General features: G+C 31.7%; 1 protein-coding gene across 2 annotated transcripts; it reads left to right on the top strand.

Moving 5' to 3' along the window:
* The first annotated feature begins 90 nt into the window (after window positions 1–90).
* LOC134683269 (allene oxide synthase-lipoxygenase protein-like) lies at window positions 91–24,207 on the top strand. Of its 2 annotated transcripts, none has more exons than XM_063542462.1 (16): window positions 91–247; window positions 2,873–3,364; window positions 5,801–5,845; window positions 6,292–6,420; window positions 9,526–9,623; window positions 10,264–10,399; window positions 12,061–12,156; window positions 13,961–14,057; window positions 14,657–14,774; window positions 15,127–15,219; window positions 17,320–17,380; window positions 19,909–20,017; window positions 20,559–20,650; window positions 21,274–21,447; window positions 22,268–22,431; window positions 23,534–24,207. In XM_063542462.1, the coding sequence occupies exons 1-16, from the start codon at window positions 239–241 to the stop codon at window positions 23,646–23,648; spliced, it is 2,028 nt and encodes a 675-aa protein (XP_063398532.1). In that variant the 5' UTR covers window positions 91–238; the 3' UTR covers window positions 23,649–24,207. The 2 variants fall into 2 exon arrangements, with proteins under 2 accessions (XP_063398532.1, XP_063398540.1); XM_063542470.1 differs by having other exon boundaries at window positions 246–439.
* The last annotated feature ends 1,860 nt before the right edge of the window (window positions 24,208–26,067 follow it).

Below are 26,067 nucleotides of genomic sequence, written 5' to 3'. Positions count from 1 at the left end.
ACTTTAATTGGAATGAATCGAAAGAAAACATTTATTTTCTATTAGCGGCATGCCCATTTACAAAATAAAGAGTTACGGTTCTTGATTTCATTCTTCTGTATTCGTTTTCCCGTCATTTTTTCAATCATTATCATAAAAAAAACAAGTCATCATTCTCTTTTTCTACAACTTCTAGCACATGTCATAATGGTTTTGATCGTTTGTTTGACTATTGAGAGGTGGATATTTCGTTATTTTGATGCATGGTGTGAGTAACCGCTATATTTTTTTTGAACCGAATGGATCCAGAATCTACTGGTCTGGGACCAGTTCTATTCAGTAATTCACAGTTTTTTGTGCATAAAACCTCTGAATGAACTAGACCTGGTACATCGATTTTGTAGCTTGCATGTGAACAGGGATAAATTTAATAGTCAAATTTATTTTAAACTCTATATAAGTAAGTACATTTCATTTGCATTTTAAATTGTCGGACAAATTATATCTGTTAACTTACTGCTAGCCAACTTGATATTGCAAAAAAAAAAAGAATAACAATCTTATTTTGATTCTCAAGCACATAATATAGAATATTTTGCACATAAATAGACAAACACAGAACAAAGAAGTAAGCAAACATCATAAATGAAAGCAAGCAAACCAAATTCACATTTTACAAAATAGCTGAAAAAGAGACAAATGCAGTGAAAAAGGAGCAAATAATACACCTTATCGCTATTTGTCCGCCATAACTGGACATCATACAGGGTCCCGTAAAATTTTGACGTCATAATTCAAAATATCTGACGCCACAATGGAAAAGTGATTGTTGTATGACGCCAATAGTTCAAGCGGAACAGATTCTCGGGTCAAGCGGGAATAGCGATAAGGTGTATAGACAAAATACATTTGTATTGAAGGCTGAAGAAGGAGAATGGGAGAACACTCCAATCATCGACAATAAAACCAATGCAACCTGTTCTTGAATACAACTCGCATAGGAGGATCCAGGGGGGTGGAGAAAGGGGGGCCAGACTCCCCCCTTTTCGTGGGAAAATTTGTTTGAATGTAAAGGGAATCACTGAAGCAGGCCCCCCTTACAAAAAGTTCTGGATCTGCCATTGACTCGGACTGTCAATTGGTCAACTTGGACCCTAGACAAAGCCATTGTGTAGTTAGTGTCTATTTCACTCAAACAAAGTATTACAGTAGAGTTTTGACTCTATAATGATGAAATGAGATTCAGAGGGGCGGTTGTAGTGGGTGTCATCCTAAATTCCACAAAAGAATAACTTTTGTTTCCCTGATTCCAAAAAAAATATTCATTGATTCCAGTCCCGATCCAGCTTCCTACAAGATTAAATCCCTTATTCCCACAAAATAAAGTTTCAATCCTGATTCCTGCATATATAAAATCATTTTCTAATATGAAGGCATATGATGATCCAGTGGTGTTAGAGGGTCCAGTCCCCTCCCCCTCCCCTTTTGTGGGAAAAATTCAGTTGATTATATAGGGAATCACTGAAGCCTTAGATAGTCTAATTATTATTAGACATTTCTTGAAACTAGATGGGGTAATTAAAATATTAATACTCAAAGAAGTGATATTTTTTAAGAAAATATACAGAGGTACAAAAATGTACACTATGATACTTAAACAAGTGATTTTAATGTCATTGACCCAGATTCAGTACAAGGTCATCACCTAAAATGACCGGTCAATCGGTCATCCTGTAAACATAATAAACACAGATTTTGGTTTCAATAATTTTAGCAACATAATAAGCAGTAAATAAATTAGTCTGGTGATTTATTTGTACTACAGTACTTAAATATTTAATTATTAAAGAAAGCCCATTTAACTTTAACATTTCTTGACAAAATGTTACTTGAATTAGTGATTAAGAAATAACTCGTTCCCCTGACTGTCTACAAAATGTATGTGTATTCTTAGTCTTTATTAAAGTTAGCATTCTAGCTGGTTCAGTTTACTTTAAATCATAAAAAAAAATGACAGAATTGACCTATTATTTAAAGACTTTATGTTCAAAAAAAGAAAGAAAGAATTCCACAAATACATGAAAATGAAACAAATTCTACCTAGGCTTTTTTTTTATTGAATTTGGGTCTAATTTTATTTCATGTACAGCATGTACAGTCAAAGTCTGACTTATTGGTAGAGTTGTCACACATTCAAGTAGAATACAGTAGTGTGGGACAGCCTAGTACATTGTAGTTGAGACTCTTTGAATGGTTAGGCAGGGTGATTCACAATTTGCTTCATCAAAGTTAAAAATCCTTTTGCTTTTTAATCACCTAGAACTTGGTCATGCATACAAGTGTATAATTATATATTCTGTTACAATATTGTGTTTCTAATGCTATGGTACTTTCTGTCTGATTTGAGTTCATGAAGGATTATAGAATTTGTAACTTTTACAACAGCTACATTTGTAAATCTGTTTTGTTAGTCAAAAATCAGTAAACTCATTATAATGTAAATATCATTAAGGCTACCCTAAACAATTCTTTCTTTGCATGATGTTACCTACATGTACCCATGTCTTGTATAAATTATTAATAATTGGTTAGGTAGAGATTTAAAAAAAAAAATTCGGCCACCAACATAAGATACATGTTTTAGACAAGAAAAAAACACATTAAAAGCAATTTGCATTCTCCATTGTTCTCCACCAAAATCGTTTCCAACTGCCAGTTTAATAGAAGACCAATATTCAGACATTTTCCTTATTGTGTCTAAACAATGTTTAGCAAAATATTACAAGTCTGAATAAAGTCTTCTGGTCTGGGGCATCAAATTTTATCAGGTAGGCTCAGGTGGAAGGAACGCAAAAAATAACCGTTTTAATTTTATTTTTGTTCTCATCAACAGGTAAATTACTTGAAGACTGAAAGTTCCCTCATTATGCCGTCTTATACAATATCTGTCAAAACTGGAGACCAAAAGGGAGCTGGAATAGATGCCAATGTATATATAATACTGCATGGAAAAGGTCTTCAAACAACCAAGGTTAACCTTGATACCTTCTTCAAAAACAATTTTGATAGAGGCAGCATTGATAACTATACAGTTGATTTTGATGTTGACATACCTGAAGTCAAAAGAATCGAGCTATGGCATGACACTGAAGGTGTGTTCTGCAACTGGTATTTAGATTGGATTGAGGTAACTAACGTGGAATCAGACATCACATCTTTATTCACAGTGATGAAGTGGATCAAAGCAGACATTCATTACTTTTTCAACAATATAGACACATGCCTGCCACAAGACGATCCTTTCCAAAAAATGAGATTGGCTGAATTAGAGAATATGAAAGAAGAATATGAGTTACAAGTGAAAGTGCCTGGACTACCTGCTCAGGTACTTGTATTAGTTTTTATACGACCGCAAATTTTGAAAAAATTTTCGTCGTATATTGCTATCACGTTGGCGTCGTCGTCGTCGTCGTCGTCGTCGTCGTCGTCGTCGTCGTCGTCGTCCGAATACTTTTAGTTTTCGCACTCTAACTTTAGTAAAAGTGAATAGAAATCTATGAAATTTTAACACAAGGTTTATGACCATAAAAGGAAGGCTGGTATTGATTTTGGGAGTTTTGGTCCCAACATTTTAGGAATTAGGGGCCAAAAAGGGCCCAAATAAGCATTTTCTTGGTTTTCGCACTATAACTTTAGTTTAAGTTAATAGAAATCTATGAAATTTTGACACAAGGTTTATGACCACAAAAGAAAGGTTGGGATTGATTTTGGGAATTTTGGTTTCAACAGTTTAGGAATTAGGGGCCAAAAAAGGGCCAAAATAAGCATTATTCTTGGTTTTCGCACAATAACTTTAGTTAAAGTGAATAGAAATCAATGAAATTTAAACACAATGTTTATGACCACAAAAGGAAGGTTGGTATTGATTTTGGGAGTTTCGGTCCCAACAGTTTAGGAATTAGGGGCCAAAAAGGGACTCAAATAAGCATTTTTCTTGGTTTTCGCACCATAGCGTTAGTATAAGTAAATAGAAATCTATGAAATTTAAACATAAGGTTTATAACTATAAAAGGAAGGTTGGTATTGATTTTGGGAGTCTTGGTTCCAACAGTTAAGGAAAAAGGGGCCCAAAGGGTCCAAAATTAAACTTTGTTTGATTTCATCAAAATTGAATAACTGGGGTTCTTTAATATGCCGAATCTAACTGTGTATGTAGATTCTTAATTTTTGGTCCCGTTTTCAAATTGGTCTACATTAAGGTCCAAAGGGTCCAAAATTAAACTTAGTTTGATTTTAACAAAAATTGAAACCTTGGGGTTCTTTGATATGCTGAATCTAAAAATGTACTTAGATTTTTGATTATTGGCCCAGTTTTCAAGTTGGCCCAAATCGAGGTCCAAAATTAAACATTGTTTGATTTCATCAAAAATTGAATAATTGGGGTTCTTTGATATGCCAAATCTAACTGTGTATGTAGATTCTTAATTTTTGGCCCAGTTTTAAAATTGGTCTAAATTAAAGTGCAAAGGGTCCAAAATTAAACTAAGTTTGATTTTAACAAAAATTAAATTCTTGGGCCTCTTTGATATGCTGAATCTAAACATGTACTTAGATTTTTGATTATGGGCCCAGTTTTCAAGTTGGTCCAAATCAGGATCTAAAATTATTATATTAAGTATTGTGCAATAGCAAGTCTTTTCAATTGCACAATATTGTGCAATGGCAAGAAATATCTAATTTCACAATATTGTGAAATAGCAATTTTTTTTTTAATTAAGAGTTATCTTTCTTTGTCCAGTATAGTAAGCAAGAAATATCTGCAAGAATTTTTTTTAATTGGAGTTATCTTTCTTTGTCCAGAATCAACTTAAATCTTTGTTATATACAATATACAATGTATATTCACTTTTACTACCAACTGATAGATTAAAACAATCTTTACCATTCAGTGATAACATGTCAAGCACTTTTTTTACATTTTAATATTTTATGATGTATTTAATTGAGTGGCCATTGTTGTAAACTTCATTAAAAATTTGAATTGAGATCAGTTTTGAAATAAGGGAAAGGGGGATGTGAATAAAAAATTGGGTTCAATTTTTCTCATTTGAAATTTCATAAATAAAAAGAAAATTTCTTCAAACATTTTTTTGAGAGGATTAATATTCAACAGCATAGTGAATTGCTCTAAGAGAAAACAAAAATTTTAAGTTCATTTGAATACATTCATTCTGTGTCAGAAACCTATGCTGTGTCAATTATTTAATCACAATCCAAATTTAGAGTGGAATCCAGCTTGAATGTTGTGTCCATACTTGCCCCAACCGTTCAGGGTTCAACCTCTGCGGTCGTATAAAGCTACGCCCTGCGGAGCATCTGGTTAAACTTGATATTGCAATTAACAAACTCATTTTAGGGTTTTCACTAAGAATTTTTGTTAAAGTAAACCATTACTTTGTACATGTATATCAAAGACAATGAGAGATACAACATCAATGGAAATTAGTATGGCGTTCATTATCACTGAACTAGTACAAATGTATTTATTTGTTTAGGGGCCAGCTGAAGGACGCCTTTGGTGCGGGAATTTCTCATTACATTGAAGACCTGTTGGGGACCTTCTGCTGTTGTTTTTTCTATGGTCGGGTTGTTGTCTCTTTGATACATTCCCCATTTCCATTCTCAATTTTATTTTCATTATTTCAAATCATAAGAAAAATCATCTCATTTTCATGTACAGTGCTGTACCATAAGTAGTCACAAAAATATTTTTATTTTTGAATGTATACATCGCTTTGTTTACATTTGATTTATTTTGCAGGTTAAAGAACTACCAGAGGATGAGACGTTTTCATTTGATTATCAAGTGAGTCAATGTTTATATAAATAAATCTGTAAATTAAAAACTGACCTATAGACCTTTCCATGATTGAAAATATTTCAACAGGGTGGTTATATTTGACAGTCTACAGTAACATTGTACCATCATGACCATTGACATAAGATTTTGTCATTTCATATAAATGTAAGCTTTAATATGACAATTATCTTTTTTTATCATTTTAAGTTTGAAGAACTCTATCAAGTTCAAGTTGTATTTAAATAAAAAAAACCACTATCAGTTGAGCTTGTGGTACATTCAAATATCCTATTGTTCAATAATTCAAAATCTTGTTAGGGTTGAATGAAGTCTAATAAAATAGTAAAAAAAAATAAGCAAAAGTTACTGCTCTTAGAAAAATGGTAGAGTTTTAAAGATACATATGATAGGCTGTCATGATTTTACTAATAATTTCATGAATACTTAAACAGTTCAACATAGGACATAAGACCACTATATATTCAGAAGAGACTAAGAGGTTAGTTATAGCTAATGGCTTCCATTGGAAGGATGAAGATGACATCAAGGATATGTATACAGAAGTCTTTGGTGTTCCAGAGGTAACCACTTGCATATATACTACACACATGCAGTACTGTTCATTCTCAAAACATCATTCATAGTCTAAAGTAGTTCTCATTGGGGTCTAAGAGTGACACGGGATTGCCAATGTTTTGTAGGCGTGACACATGAAAATCAAATTTTTGTGGCTTGAAAACAGGCAATGAGGTCTAGCGGGACCCGGGAAACGATAAAAAAATGAAAATTGCTTACGTACATAGTGTAAGGGGGATATGGGAATCTGACAAAACAGTAAGCAGGATCTGGGATCAGAACCCCCCAATTAGACCCCCTCTAAATTTCTTTTTGATTCATTCAGTTTTAGTTTCATATAACTTGTGATATGATTTTCATGTGCAACTTTCTGAGGTATGCTTTTATCCAAAAGTTTGGAAAGCCATACGAATAAACATTTAAGAGCACACATAATCAAAAGGTCCTTCTGCAGAACAGCTTAAATCATGTTAGGATCTGGGTATATATCTATTTCTGTACAACCTTGACAACTGTTTGGCTTATATATATATTGGACATAGTTAACTATCTCTAATTATATTCTCATACATCTCCAAATTATATTCTCATACATCTCCAAATTATATTCTTATACATTTTGTATTTATGCTAAAGGTGAAATTCAAGACTAACAAAATATAACATGATACAAAAAAAATTTGTAAGGGTTCCGTGGAACCCAGTGTCTCGCCTACTTTTGCTGTAACTCCCAGTCTCAAAACAAATTAGGAAAACAATCAATAAAAATATTCCTCTTGATACTATCTTTTGATTGTAAGAAGCTTCTGTCCAAGTTTTGTAAAAATTTCAGGATAGTTTATGAATCGAATAAATGTTTTAAAAACTTTAACTGCAGACTGTATGTAATGTTAACTGGAGGAAAAACTAAGTCCAGTTATAAATAAAATACAGATACACAGGTACCAAATATTAACAAAATTTCCTTTCTAGATACTAGCTTTTGATCATAACATAAACAAACTTCTGTCCAAGCTTGGTACAAATTTAAATAGTATAAGAAAGTCATTCAATTTTTAAAAAATTTAACCACAGAGTGAATGTGTTGGTTTCCTGGCAGAAAACCTCAGTCCATTTAAAAGTATAATACTGAAAAAATGAATTAATTTTTTTACAAAATTTACTTCTGGATACTATCTTATGATCATAAACAAGCTTCTGTCCAAGTTTGGTAAAAACTCAGGATAGTTAAAGAAAGTTATTAAAATTTAAAAAACTTTAATCACAGAGTGAATGTAATGTTTCCCCGCATAAAAACTAAGTCTGTTCATAAGTAAAAAACAGAAAAAATGGAATTTTATTTTTGCCAACTTTACTTCTGGATAATATCTTATGATCATAAACAAGCTTCTGTCCAAGTTTGGTAGAAATCCAGTATAGTTTAAGAAAGATATTCAAATTTTAAAAACTTTAACCACAGAGTGAATGTAATTTTTCCCAGCAGAAAAACCAAGTCCATCTATAAATAAAATACAGAAAAAATGGCATTTTATTTTTACAAAAATAACTTCTGGATACTATCTTATGATCATAACCAAGCTTCTGTCCAAGTTTGGTAGAAATCCAGTATAGTTTAAGAAAGATATTCAAATTTTAAAAACTTTAACCACAGAGTGAATGTAATGTTTCCCCGCAGAAAAACTAAGTCCATTTATAAATAAAATACAGAAAAAATGGAATTTTATTTTTACAAAAATAACTGCTGGATACTATCTTATGATCATAAACAAGCTTCTGTCCAAGTTTGGTAGAAATCCAGTATAGTTTAAGAAAGTTATTAAATTTTCAAAAACTTTAACCACAGAGTGAATATTTGTGGACACCGACGACGACGGAATGTAGGATCGCTTAGTCTCGCTTTTTCGACTAAAGTCGAAGGCTCGACAAAAACGTACATTTTAAAACAAATGTGAATAGCTAATTGAAACTTTGTATGGCCCAGCAACGAAGTTGTTGGTGCCATATAGTTTTACCCTTGTCTGAAATTCCGTCATTCTGTAACAAACCATTATACTGAGGTTTTTTTTCTAATCGCCTTCAGATATTGGGCTGATCTTTGATATGTGAGTCAACCATGATCAAGTTAAAATTTCCTGCCGAAATTACAGGCTTTGGACTTTGATAAATTGTTGAAAATCACAGTTATACAGACTTTTTTTCTAAACTCTTTCAGATATTGGGATGATTTTTGGCATGTGAGTTAACCAAGATGAGTTACAGATCAAGTTTAAGTTTTGCTCAGCTAATTTTTGCCGAAATTAAGGTCTATGTACTTTGATAAATTGTTGAAAATCACAGTAATATAGACTTTTTTCTAAACACTTTCAGATATTGGGCTGATTTTTGGGATGTGAGTTACATATGATGAGTTACAGATCAAGTTTAAGTTTTGTTCCACTCCGTTAATTTTTGCCAAAACTACTTAAGTTACATGTAGGGTATACATTTTGAAAATTGTTGAAAATCACAGTTATACACTTTGTTACTTTACACCTCCACATTTTGAGCTGATTTTTGATAAGTGAGACTACAATCTTTTTTGTGTCAACATGTGTTATTGAAATTGCAAATTTTTCAACTTTTTGAGATGGGGCCATTCATGTCGCTTTGACACATCCAGTTTTATCTCTTTTCAGTAAATGGTATTTTGTTATGATATCATTACTGCAATGATTTCAGTCAGAATATGAGTACTGCTATTGCATAATTATTACACAGTGAATAGTAACAAAATCATACAAGAGTATTAATATGCCTGACAAAAGGTCAATGCCATTTATTTGATACACCTAAATCTTTTATGTGGATTTTATATGCTAGGTGTCATGCACAAAAAACACTTTTAAAAGGTAAATGCAATAAAGTAAACCGTTCAATTTGGCAGTATTTATTGCAAGAATTTTATTATTTTGAATAATGTGAATGGATGCGTATCACTTAAGTAAAAACTAAATTTCTGATCTATGAAGTGCATAATTTTCTAAAATTGCAAAAATCTTGAATTTTAGTAAATTCTTCAAAATTTGCAATAATTTCTAATTTTGCAGTTCATGCATACCTTCTGTTAACAGGGTTCAAAATACTTTAACGATGATGCAGAGTTCGGGAGACAGAGAATTGCCAGTTTAAATTCTTTACTCATCAGCCTGTGTACTGCAATCCCAGACAAGTATAACTTTAAATTATTTTAAGACATGTTGAGATAGTTCAAATGAATTCAGGTTAATTTATAACAAGACAAACAAAATGATGGAGTGAGACATAATCCAACAATTACTTATCTACAGGTTCTTGATTTGGGACAGACACATATAGAATGAGACTAGATTAAACATGTTTGAAGGCCGAACCCTCCCCCTAACCAGGGAAAGTGGTGTAATAGTACAACAGAAGAAAAAACTATAGAAATCAGCTGGAAAGGGCTTGACTCATCAGATATATACAAAGCAGATAGACTTAGAACAAAACACAAACTGCATGTAGTAGTGGTATTCATACATCTGCCAAAAACAAAACAAAAAAGTTTCAGACTTTTAGGTACAGTTCAAAGGGTACTGGTAATTATTGACTGCTTTCTAGTGTACATAGAGATGGGTTTTCTATACACATATATTTTAAACACTAAAATTTGTATAATATGTTGTTGTTTATATTATTAAAACAGGAATCAGACAAATCATCATTTAGTATTTTAATAAAAGTGTATTGGTAGTTTGGAGTTTCAACACATGATAATAACATGCATATAAACTACTTCATTTACTTGAAGAAAGCAGCTATGGTAATTTTATCTTTTAACATCTTGACAGATTTGGAGTGACTGAAGAAATGGTTCAGCCATTTTTAGAAGGGAAGACTATACAACAAGCCATGGCTGCTAAAAGACTATTCATTATTGACTTGGCAATCTTAGAAGGCTGTCCAGCAAAGTCAGAGGAAATTGTTGTAAGTTACATAACTATTGTTTAATTCATTTTTAAGAAAAAATAATGCACGATTTATAAGATCTATTGATCTATGCCCCACTTATGTAAATGCCAAATTATCAGTTTCTTTAATGTGTTAGATTTATGTGTTTCAAATTAGATCAGTTATATAAATGTTTTCATTTATGTAAATGAATGCAAAGAATATTAAAAAGGGTAGTTTCTGGTTTTTAATGGGGAGTTATATTCAGCTGCATCTAGTAGTTGGTTGTTGTGTATCTTGTTTGTCTCTTTACAAAATGACTGATAGAACTTAGGTTGAATCTAGAGGACTCTTCAATTTTATAAACCAAACTTTTCTTTCCTGTGTCCCTCCTCTAATTTCCCATAAAGGTATAGATAAAAAACATATTTAAGTACATTAATAACAAAGCAAGCAACCTTTCTTATATTAAATTGTATTCCTTTTAGTTTATATATTTATTGATAAGATGCAATATCAATTGTACTCTTCAATATTTGATTAGGGACCAAAGGCCAGGATTTTTTAATTTGTTGGTTTACGGATCCGCCGACCCGATTTTGCCGATTTCCAAAATAAAAATAAAATCGAATTTTCAGGCTTTTTTTTATTCTCGCCGACCCTAAGAAATGCATTATCCCTGAAAAATAATTAAAATATCCTTTTTTATGAAATAAAATGCATTAATCACTAACAGAAGTGATGACACTTTCTGTTGTGAAAAATGAAACTTTCAGTTTACGTTTCTAAAAATAGACAAATCAATTATTAATGACCTTGAAATGTTGTTTGCGCAAATAATTTTGCGGAACGAAACCTGTGTTTAAAACCAATTACACAATAAATTCGTTTCCCTTATTTGTCACCAGTCCGTAAGATGCATGTTCTCATATAAATAGACTTGTCCAAATGTGGACAGGTGGAAGTTCAAAACATCAAGTTAAAATACTGAATTTTAACAAATCATTTGATATTTTCTTGTTTCATAGATAATAAAAATTATATCGTCCATTTGGATAAAAAACGGGAATGCATGACAACAGATTATTTAACCTGATATTCTCGTTTTTCCGATGGACGAGTCTATTACGTTTTTGACACGTGTGTTGAAACTTATTTTCGTACGACGTTTTTACTTTTTTTTTCTTTATCAGTTTTCGTGCTTATTATTTTTCACCAAGTTTTGATTAAAAGCTAAGTCAAATAACTGACGTGAATCTGTTTTTCTTGTTTGTGAATTGACGATTTAATTTCGTCTTTGTCAGTGTACCCCCCCCCTTTTTTTACGGGAAATTATTAGACAATGTCATGCGATGTTTACAGCTGAGCAATAATAATTATCAAACTAAAATTTAAGAACGATGAAAAAATAGTATGACAAACATATATTAGAAAGGTGAAATATATTTTTATTTTGCATATCAGTTTTCTGTCTTGAAAGATCTTTTTTTTCTTTTTTTTTTCCGACCGACCGACCCGACTTTTTCATGGAGAAAATCCGTAAACCAACAAATTAAAAAACCGTGGCCAAATATCAAATGACGAGAAAACAGTTTGATTTAAAAAAGGTAAACATTCCACCTTTTTGAAGGTGTATTTTATTTTATTAAAATTATTGGTTGTGTATATGTATTTGACTTTTTTTACAATTTTTGTAGATAACTTGTCCATTTGCCTTGTTTTATTTCAACAATGCCAACCATCTTATGCCGATAGCTATACAGTTATTTCAGCAAAAAGGACCAGAAAATCCAGTAAGAAATCCATTATTATTCGTGGGGTTCTCATTTTCATTGATTTAGAGGGTATAGGCCTAGGAAAGCCATGGCCATGAATTTAAATGTCCACCAAGTATGAATTTTCCACAAAAATCAATGAATCCAGTTCTTTCTGTATCATTTCCACTCATTGTCTTATTAAGAAGCCTAGTTGTGGTTGTACACTTGGAAATATAATAAAGAAGATGTGGTATGATTGCCAATGAGACAACTATCCACAAAAAACCAAAATGACACAAACATTAACAACTAAACGTCACCGTACGGCCTTCAACAATGAGCAAAGCCCATACCGCATAGTCAGCTAAGGCCCTGATAAGACATTGTAAAACAATTCAAACGAGAAAACTCACAGCCTTATTTATGTAAAAAAATGAACGACAAACAAATATGTAACACATAAACAAACGACAACCACTGAAATACAGGCTCCTGACTTGGGACAGGCACATAGTCATACATAAATAATGTGGCGGGGTTAAACATGTTAGCAGGATCCCAACCCTCCCCTAACCTGAGACAGTGCTATAACAGTACAACATAAGAACGAACTATAAAAATCAGTTGAAAAAGGCTTAACTCATCAGATAGACAAAAAAATTCAAGTGCACGTGGCCGGGTACTTATACATCCCGACACAAAAAGACACAATGAACAGATCTGAGAGTACTCACAGTTATCTGACAGCTTGTTCAAAGCCAGTAACAACTAATAAAAAAATCATGCCTCTAAGACTAAACAATCAATCTGTACACATCCAACATACAATGGATTTAGTGTAAAGACGTCATAAACAACCAGAGAAAAACATGACCTTGTGCAATGCCAAGTTACAGGTATCGACAGATTGTAGATCCAGGAAAATATATATGTATATAACATACTAGTAATATTTAGTTAGCTTTTAATCTACTGATAACAAAATCACTATTTTTACCAATAAAAACAATATTCAATGATCTCATTACAGTGTTGGATAGGTAACCTTTTAGAATAAGTTTATTTAAAGGAGCAACAAGTTTACATGGATCATTTCTAAATGTTCAGGCACGCTTAACAATATTTCCGTAAAAATGAGGATGTGCTATCCCGTTTGAAATAAGTTTTCTTCAGGTACAACCAAACTTCAAAACCAAATCTTTATATCTATTGAAAAATTTAGTAAAGGTTTTAAGTACTTTATGGTAACGATATCGCTGGTTTAATAATTTACCAGTAATACATAGGTTGCGTTCGTTAAAATCTAAAACGTCACAACAGACACGGGCATAGCGAACAAGTTGTGAAATATAAACACCGTAAGATGGTTCCAAAGGAACATCACCATCTAAAAATGGAAAATTAACAATAGGGAACGAAAAATGGTCTCTTTTGTTGTAAATTTTAGTGTGTAGTTTCCCATTTAAAACCGAAATATCTAAATCCAGGAAAGGACAGTTATTACCGAATACATTTGATTTATTTAAAGTGTTGTTGAATTTATCAATTAAATGTAATTTTGACGGGTCTGTACTGAGTTCAGTCATAAACTGTGATTAGTAACAGTACAAAAACAAGTCTGCTATTAAAGGGGCACAATAAGCCTACTTATTGCAAGTCTATACAATATTATCATGGCAAAAAAATGGTCTCACTTGGTAGTTTTAGATTTCAACATGTTTCTGAAGTAAAAAACATTAAGGGCTATTCAATTAAAATGTCATTTTTCAAATTTCTTTTTTTTTCCAAATTATATTTGAATTACCTCCCTTGCAATAATTTTTTTCTTATCATATAACAGGTATTTTTACCATCTGATCCAGTATATGTGTGGATGTTAGCAAAGATGTGGTACAATCTAGCTGATTCTACATACCATCAAGCTCTCACTCATTTAAGTATGTAGTCAAATAGTTTACTATAGACAAGCTTTAATATATATTCAATACCACCTTTATCAACCACTTATTCATTCAAGATTCTATAAACAAAAATGTACAAATGCAAACATTTTTAACATATAACATTAATGCTTCTTTTCTATGATCACCCTTCAATAAAGAGACTTAGCTCACACCGAACAGCAAGCGATAAAGGGCTCCAAAAATGACCGGTGTAAAACCACAGAATACCAATGGTCTTATCTTTTTAAAAACGAGAGCAGCAAGAAATATTTAAATCCAACATACATTATGCATGCTTTGAGTTATCTTGCAAGTTCATCTCTTCTGAAAAATATTGTTTTAACTGATTTAGGATTTTATTATTATTATTTTTAATTTGTACGACTAAACTTAGAGGTTTTGTTCACTTTATTTGGTGATTCGTTCTTACTTACTTTAAAGCATTGGACATGAATAGTTATGAAAATTTGTACATTTATCTCTATCAATGCAATAACATAAGAATTGAATGACACATACTTATATTTCTAAAAGAAAACTTTGAAAGTTAAAAGCAAAACATGCATAAAATAATAACTTGTTTTGCTTTTCAGATTTCACCCATTTTATGATGGAAGGAATATGTGTTGCGACAATGAGAAACCTTTCACAATCCCATCCTGTACATAGATTACTTAATCCACATTTTATCTACCTCATATCTATAAACTTGTATGTATTATATTATTTAATTAGAAAATAAGAATATAGTTCACATTTTCCCCGTACAAAAGTAGCTTGATTAAAATAAAAACAGGTGACTTTGATTCTGTATTTTAATTGCTTTATTTTATCTCTTGTATCTTTAGTTAACATAATAGTTAAGATAAAAACAGGTTACCATGATTTGTATTTTTTCTAGTTAACATACATGTACAAAAATGAAAAGATTTGTTATAAAGATGACTTTTTTTGTGGTGAACATTTATAAAAGAGCTGAAAAATGTCCTAGTAATGTAAATAGTTAAATAACTGTAGTTCTGTCATAACTGATATATTAATGACAACCAATTGTTTTATTCAGTCTTGGTCTTGGTGTACTGGTTAATGAAGGAGGTTTCATTGACAAAACTTCAAATGGTGGAATTGAAGGTGCCTTCCACTTAATGAGAAAGAGGTGAGATTTTTCAACATCATCTTTGATTGGTGGATATTGACCAAAATTTAAAAAAAAAAGAAAGGCGATGGGAAAGTAAGAATTAATTTAAGCCATTTTTATGGCCCACCGACGATAGTAGAGGGGCATTATGTTTTCTGGTCTGTGCGTCTGTTCGTCCGTCCTTTTTTGTCCGTCTGTCCCGCTTCAGGTTAAAGTTTTTGGTCAAGGTAGTTTTTGATGAAGTTGAAGTCCAATCAACTTGAAACTTGGTATACATGTTCCCTTTGATAAGATCATTCTAATTTTAATGCCAAATTAGAGTATTTATTCCAATTTCACGGTCCGGTGTTAACTTTTACAAAAATCTTCTCCTCTGAAACTGCTGGGCCAAATTTAACCAAACTTGGCCACAATCATCATTGGGGTATCTAGTTTAAAAAATGGTCGACCAACCAAGATGGCTGCCATGGCTAAAAATTAGAACATAGGGGTTAAATGCAGTTTTTGGCGAATAACTCAAAAACCAAAGCATTTAGAGCAAATCTGACAGGGTTTATATTGTTCATTAGGTCAAGATCTATCTGCCCTGAAATTTTCAGATAAATCAGACAACTCGTTGTTGGGTTGCTGCCACTGAATTGGTAATTTTAAGGAAATTTTACTGTTTTGGTTTTTTATCTTGAATATTATTATAGATAGAGATAAACTGTTAACAGCAATAATGTTCAGCAAAGTAAGATTTACAAATAAGTTAACCTGACCAAAATGGTCAGTTAACCCCTTTAGGAGTTATTGCCCTTTATTATCAATTTTTAACCATTTTTCGTAAATCTTAGTAATCTTTTACAAAAATCTTCTGAAACTACTGGGCCAAATTCATCCACACTTGGCCACAATCATCATTGGGTATTTAGTTTAAAAAATGTGTCCGGTGACCTGGTCAACCAACCAAGATTGTTGCCATGGCTAAAAATAGAACATAGGGGTAAAATGCAGTTTTTGGCAAATAACTCAAAAACCAAAGCATTTAGAGCAAATCTATCAAGGTGTAAAAATGTTCATCAGGTCAAGATCTATCTGCCCTTAAATTTTCAGATGAATCAGACAACCTGTTGTTCGGTTGCTGCCCCTGAATTGGTAATTTTATGGAAATTTTACTGTTTTGGTTTATTATCTTGAATATTATTATAAATAGAGATAAACTGTAAACAGCAATAATGTTCAGCAAAGTAAGATTTACAAATAAGTTAACCTACCGAAATGGTCAGTTGACCCCTTTAGGAGTTATTGCCCTTTATAGTAAATTTTTAACCATTTTTCGTAAATCTTAGTAATCTTTTACAAAAATCTTCTCCTCTGAAACTACTGGGCCAAATTCATTCAAACTTGGCCACAATCATCACTGGGGTATTTAGTTTAAAAATGTGTCCAGTGATCCAGTCAACTAACCAAGATGGCTGCCATGGCTAAAAATAGAACATAGGGGTAAAATGCAATTTTTGGCTTATAACTCAGAAACCAAAGCATTTAGAGCAAATCTGAGTGGGAATAAATTGTTTATCAGGTCAAGATCTATCTGCCCTGAAATTTTCAGATGAATCGGACAACCTGTTGTTGGGTTGCTGCCCCTAAACTGGTAATTTTAAGGAAATGTTGCTATTTTTGGTTAATATCTTATATACTATTATAGATAGAGATAACTTGTAAACAGCAATATAAATGTTCAGAAAAGTAAGATTTACAAATAAGTCAACATGACTGAAATGGTCAATTGACCCTCTAAGGAGTTATTGTCCTTTATAGTCAATTTTTTACAATTTTCATAAATTTGTAAATTTTTACTAACATTTTCCACTGACACTACTGGGCCTAGTTCATTATAGATAGAGATAATTGTAAGCAGCAAGAATGTTTAGTAAAGTAAGATGTACATCACCATCACCAAAACACAATTTTGTCATGAATCCATCTGCTTACTTTGTTTAATATTCTCATAAATCCCAAGGTGAGCGACACAGGCTCTTTAAAGCCTCTAGTTTTATATGTTAATTTACTTCCTCTGTTATTTATGTACATTTTTAACAAAAGAATTAACATGCATTGGTTTTCAAATTTCAGCATGGATTTCTGGAGATTGGATGTAGATGGAACTTTACCAGAAAATTTAAAGAGCAGAGGGGTTGGTTCAAATTGTTGAATTTTATTACTTACAATTTTGCATGAGTTTATTATTGAGAATTTCATAAATTATGCTATTGAAGAAATAATAGTAGGATGGGACATAATCAAAAAGAAAAACAAATATCTGCTGCATGATAAATAGAATATAAAATGCAAGGGAGACATTTTATAGATTTTTTAATTCAGTGCATCATGATTCTTTTTCTTTTTTTTATCATAAATTTTGAATCTTTTCCAAACTGACAAAATTCACAAAATAATCAGTTTTCCACAATTTTTTCTTTCTTCATGCTTTAAGAAATTGATTTGATATTATAAAGTGTATTGTTTTATCATGAAAAGTTACAGATCAAGTTCGAATTTTGTTCAGAGTTATGGTCCTTTGACTAAAATCATGACTAGAAGTTTTCTCTTCTTTTTAGCTCACCTGGCCCAAAGGGTCATGTGAGCTTATGCCATCACATGGCGTCCATCGTCTGTTGTCTGTCGTCGTCGTAGTAGTAAACTATTTCAAGAATCTTCTCCTCTGAAACTACTAGGCCAAATACTTCCAAACTTTAACTGAATGTTCCTTAGGGTATCTAGTTAATAAATTGTATCCGAAGTTTTGATCTATCAACAAACTCGCCATTGCTAAAAATAGAACATAGGGGTCAAATGCAGTTTTTGGCTTATATCTCAAAAACGAAAGCCTTTAGAGCAAATCTGACATGGGGTAAAAATTTTCATTAAGTCAAGATCTATCAGCCCTGAAGTTTTCAGATGAATCAAACAACCCATTGTTGGGTTGCTGCCACTTAATTGGTAAATTTAAGGAAATTTTGCAGTTTTTGGTCATTATCTTGAATATTATTATAGATAAAGATAAACTGTAAACAGCAAAAATGATCAGCAAAGTAGGTCTACAAATAAGTTAATATGACCAAAATTGTCAATTGACTCCTTCAGGAGTTATTGTCCTTTAATGACAATTTTTCACAATTTGTTCATCATATTTGCTAAATTTAAAACGTCTTCTCCTCTAAAACTACTCAACCAAATCCAACCAAACTTCAACTGAATGATCAGTAGGGTGAATAAAATAAATTTTTTGTTTTATTTTCTATTTCGTCAAAAAACATGGCCGTCATGGCTAAAAATAGAACACAGGGTAAAATGCAGTTTTTGGCTTATATCTCAAAAACTCCAGCATTTAGAGCAAATAAGACAAGAAGTTAAAGTATTTATTAGGTCAAGGTCTACCTGTCCTGAAATTTTCAGCCAAATTGTTTAACTGGTTTTTCAGGTATGATGCCCCTGAATTGATGATTTAAGAGAAAAAATTTCATTTTTTGGGTATTATCTTGAATATTATTATAGATACAGATAAACTATTAATAGCAAAAATTTTAAGCAAAATAAAATCTACAAATAAGTCAATTTGACCAAAATTGTCAATTGACCCCTTAAGGAGTTATTGCCCTTTAAAGACTTTTTTCACAATTTGTTCATCATGTTGACTTACTTTAAAAAATCTTCTCCTTTGAAACTGCTGTATCAATTTCAGCCAAACTTAGGCTAAATGAGTTTCAGAGTATCTAGTATAAATTTTATATTTTATTTCCTTGTATGTCAAGAAACATAGCTCCTATGGCTAAAATAGAACATAGGAGAAAATGATTTTCTTTTTTGCTTTTGAAGAAAATAGGATGATTCAAAGAACATTTAAATAAATTGAAAAGCCAAAATAATCATTGATGAGAGATTTAACCATAAAAATTAAGGTGAGCGATTCAGGCTTTGGAGAGTCTCTTGTTTTCTTCATGCTTGAAGATATTGATTTTAAATTGGTATATAGTTTTATCATGACTAGCTACAAATCAATTTGGAATTTTGTTCTGGTCTGAGGATTTTGTGCAGAGTTATGGTCCATGGACTTTGAAATTCCCTTTAATAATCAGTTTTCAACATTTTTTTTGTCATGCTTGAAGATATTGACTTGATATTTGTTATATAGTTTACACCATGACAAGTAGATCAAGATAGAATTTTGCACCAATCAAATTTATTTTCAACCGGTAAGGGATTTTGTATTGCCATGCAATATTAACAGAATGCTTGTTGTAAAATTGGCATCTCAGTGCTTTTGCAACATTATTTCTGCTTTTATAATATATTTACAGGTTTATTAAATTCTCAGAATTATCTGTTCAACCAACAGCTTTTTTGCATTTTGGTCTTGCAATTGTGACATGTAGTTTAAACAATATAATTATTTAAATATCCATGATTTGCATTAGAAGTTAAAGTCACTAAGTTAAAATGGATTGTATCCAAGTTTTAATGTCAAATTCAGATGTTTTATTCCAATTTTATTTTATTTTTACAATAAAGTTCTTAAATGTTTATGAAAATAAAATATAAAGACAATAATTTTTACAAATATTTAACTTGCAGGCATCTTCGATATGTGTTATATATATGTGAATATGACATCATTATGAAATTATAGAAATGTTGCTTAATGTGAACATGTTTTACTTTCAGGTTCTTGACCAGTCTATTTTAAAAGATACCTATCATATGAGGGATGATGCTCTTCTCCTTTATGATACCATCAAAAGTTATGTTCAGAAATATGTGACCATATACTATTGTAAGTCTACTTTAATTAATATGGATTAGTTCTGCTTTTTAGAAATTTGTGTTTGTGAACAACTTTTTCAGCTTGATCTTTAATCTAACCCAAATGTTGCAATAGTTTGTGTTTAACATGATAGATTTTTACTGGTTTTTCTTTTTAAAATACTTGTAGGTCATCAGAGTGTCCATCACACTGGGGCAGTGTCTTTTGTCAGTATTCTATGATGACTAATTAAAATTTCAAGCATTCATATTTTTGCTGAATTAAATTTTATGAACAACAAATTCCAGCAATGTGTCTGTCCTAATTTATTATTATAGTTTATTGATTACTGGAGAACTCAACAATGTTTCATGGTCATCAACAGTGAAACATTAAACATTTTCTAAAGACAACATTTATAAATTTGCAACAACCTATCTATTGTTACTTGTATTTTTTGTATATTTACACCAATGCTAGTCTTCAAATAGAACTTAATTACATTTAAGATTAATAAGCTTTAATCATAATCAATAGTTATTAAAAGATAACTTTGTTTTGTGTGTTTTAGCCGAAGAAGGTTCAATGAAGGGTGACTGTGAAATCCAGAACTGGGGCGCAGAAATTGTTAAGTCAAGGGATGATGGTGGTTGTGGAATGTTGGTTAGTAATTTATATTATTGTATAGCAATATAATATTTCCCACAGAAAGTAACCAAAAGTTAGCGTGCAATAAATTCTTTTATTGCACTAGTGCAATAAATCTTCAAAATTCATGACGTCATCAACGACAAAACGTCAGTTTATACCAATTTATACTATCAAATATTATATTGCTATACAAAAAAAGGGTTATTGCATGAATATTGGGGTATATTGTCCCTCGTAGAACATATATTGCACTCGCAAGCTCGTGCAATATAAAATTCTACTCGGGACAATATACCCCAATATTCATGCAATAACCCTATATTACAGTACATGTATATATATAACATTGTTCTTACTATGCTTAAAATATTTGCCACTGGCGGTTAATCAAATTTAAATCAATTAATGTAGCATATACTTATTTGGGTATTGTTGCATAACTTCATTCTGAGCAAGCAGATTCTGTATACTGTAAATTCAGAAATTGTAAACATTTATAATTGGGACTTTACGTGACCAACCAAAATTCAAGATTAATTAATGCCATTTCATTTCGAGGAGCAGATTGTATAAAATAATTGAATAATTTTTTCCACTCACAAATTACATTTACATACTATGTTACAATATTGCAGGGAGTTCCAAATAATGGGCAATTTGAAACAATTGACCAGCTAGTGGTGACATTGACAGCCATTATCTATACATGTAGTGTTGGTCATGCTGCAGCCAGCTTCCAACAGTATGACGAATATGGAGCTCCATTTTCATACCCATTTATTATGCATGGAGCTCCACCCAAGGATAAGGTAAGTAAGCTTTATTATATAACCAAATTATAATAAAACAGATATGCATTTAATTAACTTGCCTTTTTGATAGATAGAAAAATACATAAGAAGGGAAAAACAGAAAAAAATGAATAAGAATGCTTTTTTGTACATCCTTGCACATATCTCATGAAAATCCCAAGTACTTCCTAACACTAGAACTTGTCTCAGGAAATTCCTTTGTATATAAGCAACCAAATAGAAAATAAGATATCAAAGATGAACAATGCAGACCAGCTACTTGAAAACAAACAAATCGGCTCCATTATACAATATATATATATACATTTCTCTAATTCTGCGTCAAAATATTTCTATCTGCACCCATTGTATAATAAGAATTTTAATCAAAATGTGGTTTGTTTTATCTCAGTGTTTCATTGGTTAAAATCTGTTCATAACGTCGAATTTTCCTGCTTTCCTCTGAATTTCCTATTGGGACTGCATGAAAAAAGTTGACCATGTCTGATGACGTCACGTTGAAAGAACACATCTTTTTGCAGATCACTAGAAAAGAAGGAAAAATTTTGCCAGCTTATTTGAAAATCATCAGAGAAACAGATTCCACCACCAAATCTGGTGTAGTACTATATTTATCCACTCTGGACAGTTAAATTTTAAATATTTAAAACGCTCAGCTAGCCTGGCATTTTAAATTTGAAAATTTTGCTGTCTCTAGTGGATAAATATCGTATCACACTCGATGCAGTTGTAGAATCTATATATAAACAACTGTCAATAGTTCTAATATCTTTAGTTTTAGAAAGACTTTAATTTGTTTTCAAATCTGATATTATAGGAACCAATAGACTTTGAAACTGTCTTGAAGATTATTCCTAACAGAGCTGAGCTTCTGACATTAATGTCCATTACAAAAGTACTTAGTGAGAAGACAACAAAAGATCTTGGTAATTTTGAGAAGCAGTTGATAGTAGATCCACCCGCAATACAAGTTGTAGAGGAGTAAGTTTACACTTAAGACAGTGTTAATATTTCTGATGTTTTTTTTTTAATTACAATTTTAAACTTATAAGGGGCACCAGTCAGTAACATGAACTGTTTACATCAAAGATTTTAGGTTTTTGGTAAACAAAAGCAAGTGTAACAGTTGTATTTTTAAATAATGCTTTTAAGCTCACATGGGCCTATAAGGCTACTAAGTGAGCTATTGCTATTGACTGGTGTTGTTATTTTAAACTTTTGAAAAACTGACAAAGCATAAATGTTCAATATGTGAAGATCTATCTACTTCCAGTTCTCACCAAAATGATCACCTGATTTCTAAAGGAGTTAACTCCCTTTTAAAATAGATATAGGAAGATGTGGTGTGAGTGCCAATGAGACAACTCTCCATCCAAATAACAATTTAAAAATTAAACCATTATAGGTTAAAGTACGGCCTTCAACACGGAGCCTTGGCTCACACCGAACAACAAGCTATAAAGGGCCCCAAAATTACTAGTGTAAAACCATTCAAACGGGAAAACCAACGGTCTAATCTATATAAACAAAACGAGAAACGAGAAACACGTATATATTACATAAACAAACGACAACTACTGTACATCAGATTCCTGACTTAGGACAAAAGACTATTTGTGGCTAATTTTCAAGTTTTTGTCTATTTTCTGTACAAGGTTCATAGCCACTATTAAAGTATAATTATCAGCAATACCTGATCTACATAAATGCCAATTTTCAAAAAACAATGGATGACTCCTATTTTTGACTAATTGTTGTGTATGTCATATACTGGAGATCTTCTCTGAAACTACTGCAAAAATGCAAAAAGCAGCAAAAATGAACACAGTTTCAAGTACTACATACCTTTCATTCTATATTCAACAACTAATCTAGTTACATTATTTGAAAGTTATTTTGGCAAAAAATAACAGGTGAATGATACAGGCTCATAGGAGCCTGATGTTTTAAAAGTACTGTGAGGCACTCAAAAATCTAAAGCCAGACAACACCATTGAAATAAAACTTTAAACTGATTTTATTATTCTTAGATATTATTTCGTTTGTTGTATTCCAGTATTCCACCATCTTGTTTTCATTGTAGATTCCGAGAAGACTTAGAGAAAGTTGGTAAAACAATTGATGAGCGCAACCAAAAGAGAGAACATCCATATGAATGGCTACATCCATCAGAAATACCAAATGCCATTAGTATATGAAATTATTTCAGCATTATGTTTAGCTTAGACAATTGGACACAATATTTCATGTACCAACATCAGAGGATAAATTTATAAACATGACATACTTGCAGCATCCTATGTTATTTTTGATGTTCAATGTAGCTGGAAATTTTTTTTAAGTTATCTGCCAACAGTGTTATGTTGTAGTTAAAAAAAAAGCTGCTTCTTAATCAAAATAAAAAGCAAAGCTTTTGAACAATTAAAACTGTTTCTAGATATGGTAGAAAGAACATCTGAATACAAGTAGATATGTTGTTTTTGTGTCTTGATATGGTGGAAGGAACTAGCTCACATTCACCTTATTGTCAAAATATTTGTTAGCTTTTGCCACAACTTGTGTCAGATGACAAATGAATTTCAAACCAAGTCTAATTGTTATTCAAATATATGCACTTTCACATATTTAACCAATACAAATCCATCCACAATTATTGTAAAAATGCCATAATTCTTGTTTGTCATTTTTTGTTATTAAATAGTTGTATTAGTTTATGTAATACTAAATACAAATAAAAATGTATATCCTATTTTGAAAGACTTGTTTTTTTGTTTTTTTATGATGGAAGTCAGTTAGTAATAACCACAAGTGTGCATTTTGTGTTTATTTTGGCCTCCAGTAATCCAGAATGTTTGGGAATTCCGGAAAGTAAGACGTCTTTTGGCTGTTTTTCTGATGGGCTTACATCCCTGATTATTGAAGTGGACTAAAAAGTGACAGATGAGTGTGTTTTGTTAGTTCATATGTCCACAATATATAGCCATAACTCAATGAATGAAACTTGAAATACATGATTTCATTGTGTACCTTTTATTTTATGTCAAGATTCAATCATATTTTATGGGTTTTTTCAAAAACATTGTTTTGCTTTCAACTCCTCTTAAATCATGGACAGAAATTTCCTTGCATTTCCATCTTCTGTTATCTGCTTTTTTATTTGAAGGATTTCTCTATGTTTCCAATATCAAAAGTTGTATGTACCTGCAACTCAACCTAAACCACTAAGTAGATTTTGGGTACATTTTAGAGAATTCAATGTTTGTAATTTGCTCACATTTCACTTTCTTTTTACTCCAATGAACATTGTCACCATCTTACGGTGTTTATATATCTCAACTTGTACGATTCGCTCGTGTATGTTACAATGTTTTAGATTTAAACGAGAGAAATTTATGTATTACTGAAAAATTATTACACCAGGGTTTTCGATATCACAAACTAGTCAAAACATTTACTAAATTTTATCATTGGTATAAAGACATCATTCGTAAATATAGCTCAACATGCAGACTTCTTATACATTCAGGTATTTCACATCCTTTTTTTTTATGGAAATATTCTTTATAAAGCACAAAGGTGTCAGTATTCACCTCAGAAACTTACAAAACCTTTGAATAGACTTATTAAGAAGGGATATAATTACGATACTGTTGTCAAGTCATTAAAGATTGAATATTTTGGCGTTAATATTGAGTCACTGATAAGGTCTTTGCATCGGAACTAAACACATCTATTCTAAAAACAGTTGTTGGCATGACACGGGTTATGTTCTTCTCATATATGTTATGATAGTATGATACTAAACCCCTAACAGGAAGGATTGTGCCTGAGGTTTATATGATGAAATCGTAATCTTTCAGTCAGTTTAATTGAAGTCTGGAGCTGGCATGTGAGTTAACTGCCAGTAGTCTGTTGTTATTTATGTATTATTGTCATTTTGTTTATTTTCTTTGGTTACATCTTCTGACATCAGACTTGGACTTCTCTTGAACTGAATTTTAATGTGCGTATTGTTATGCGTTTACTTTTCTACATTGGTTAGAGGTAAAGGGGGAGGGTTGAGATCTCACAAACATGTTTAACCCCACCACATTTTTGCGCCTGTCCCAAGTCAGGAGCCTCTGGCCTTTGTTAGTCTTGTATTATTTTAATTTTAGTTTCTTGTGTACAATTTGGAAATTAGTATGGCGTTCATTATCACTGAACTAGTATATATTTGTTTAGGGGCCAGCTTAAGGAATTTCTCCGCTTCATTGAAGACCTGTTGGTGACCTTCTGCTGTTGTTTTTTTATTTGGTCGGGTTGTTGTCTCTTTGACACATTCCCCATTTCCATTCTCAATTTTATTGGTTTTATATTTCATTGTAAAAACAAAGGAATAAGACATCAATAGGACAAATTAAAGCAGACGGCACCATGACCACATAGAAAAACAATGAAAAGACTTGACAACATAATATCTAACAAAAAACTAGAGATTGAGCAACATGTACCCCATTAAAATCTGGATAACTTAGGTAGTGGCAGGTCTAAGGGGGGAGGGGAGGTTCCAGGGTTTGTTTGACAATCAATATTTTGGATGGGGGCATATGGTTGGAAACACACACCCTTTATCCT

The sequence above is a fragment of the Mytilus trossulus genome, chromosome 1 (assembly GCF_036588685.1).
Source record: "Mytilus trossulus isolate FHL-02 chromosome 1, PNRI_Mtr1.1.1.hap1, whole genome shotgun sequence".
NCBI lineage: Eukaryota > Metazoa > Mollusca > Bivalvia > Mytilida > Mytilidae > Mytilus > Mytilus trossulus.
The sequence above is the reverse complement of the archived record's forward strand: the minus strand, read 5'-3'. Positions and strand labels throughout refer to the sequence as shown.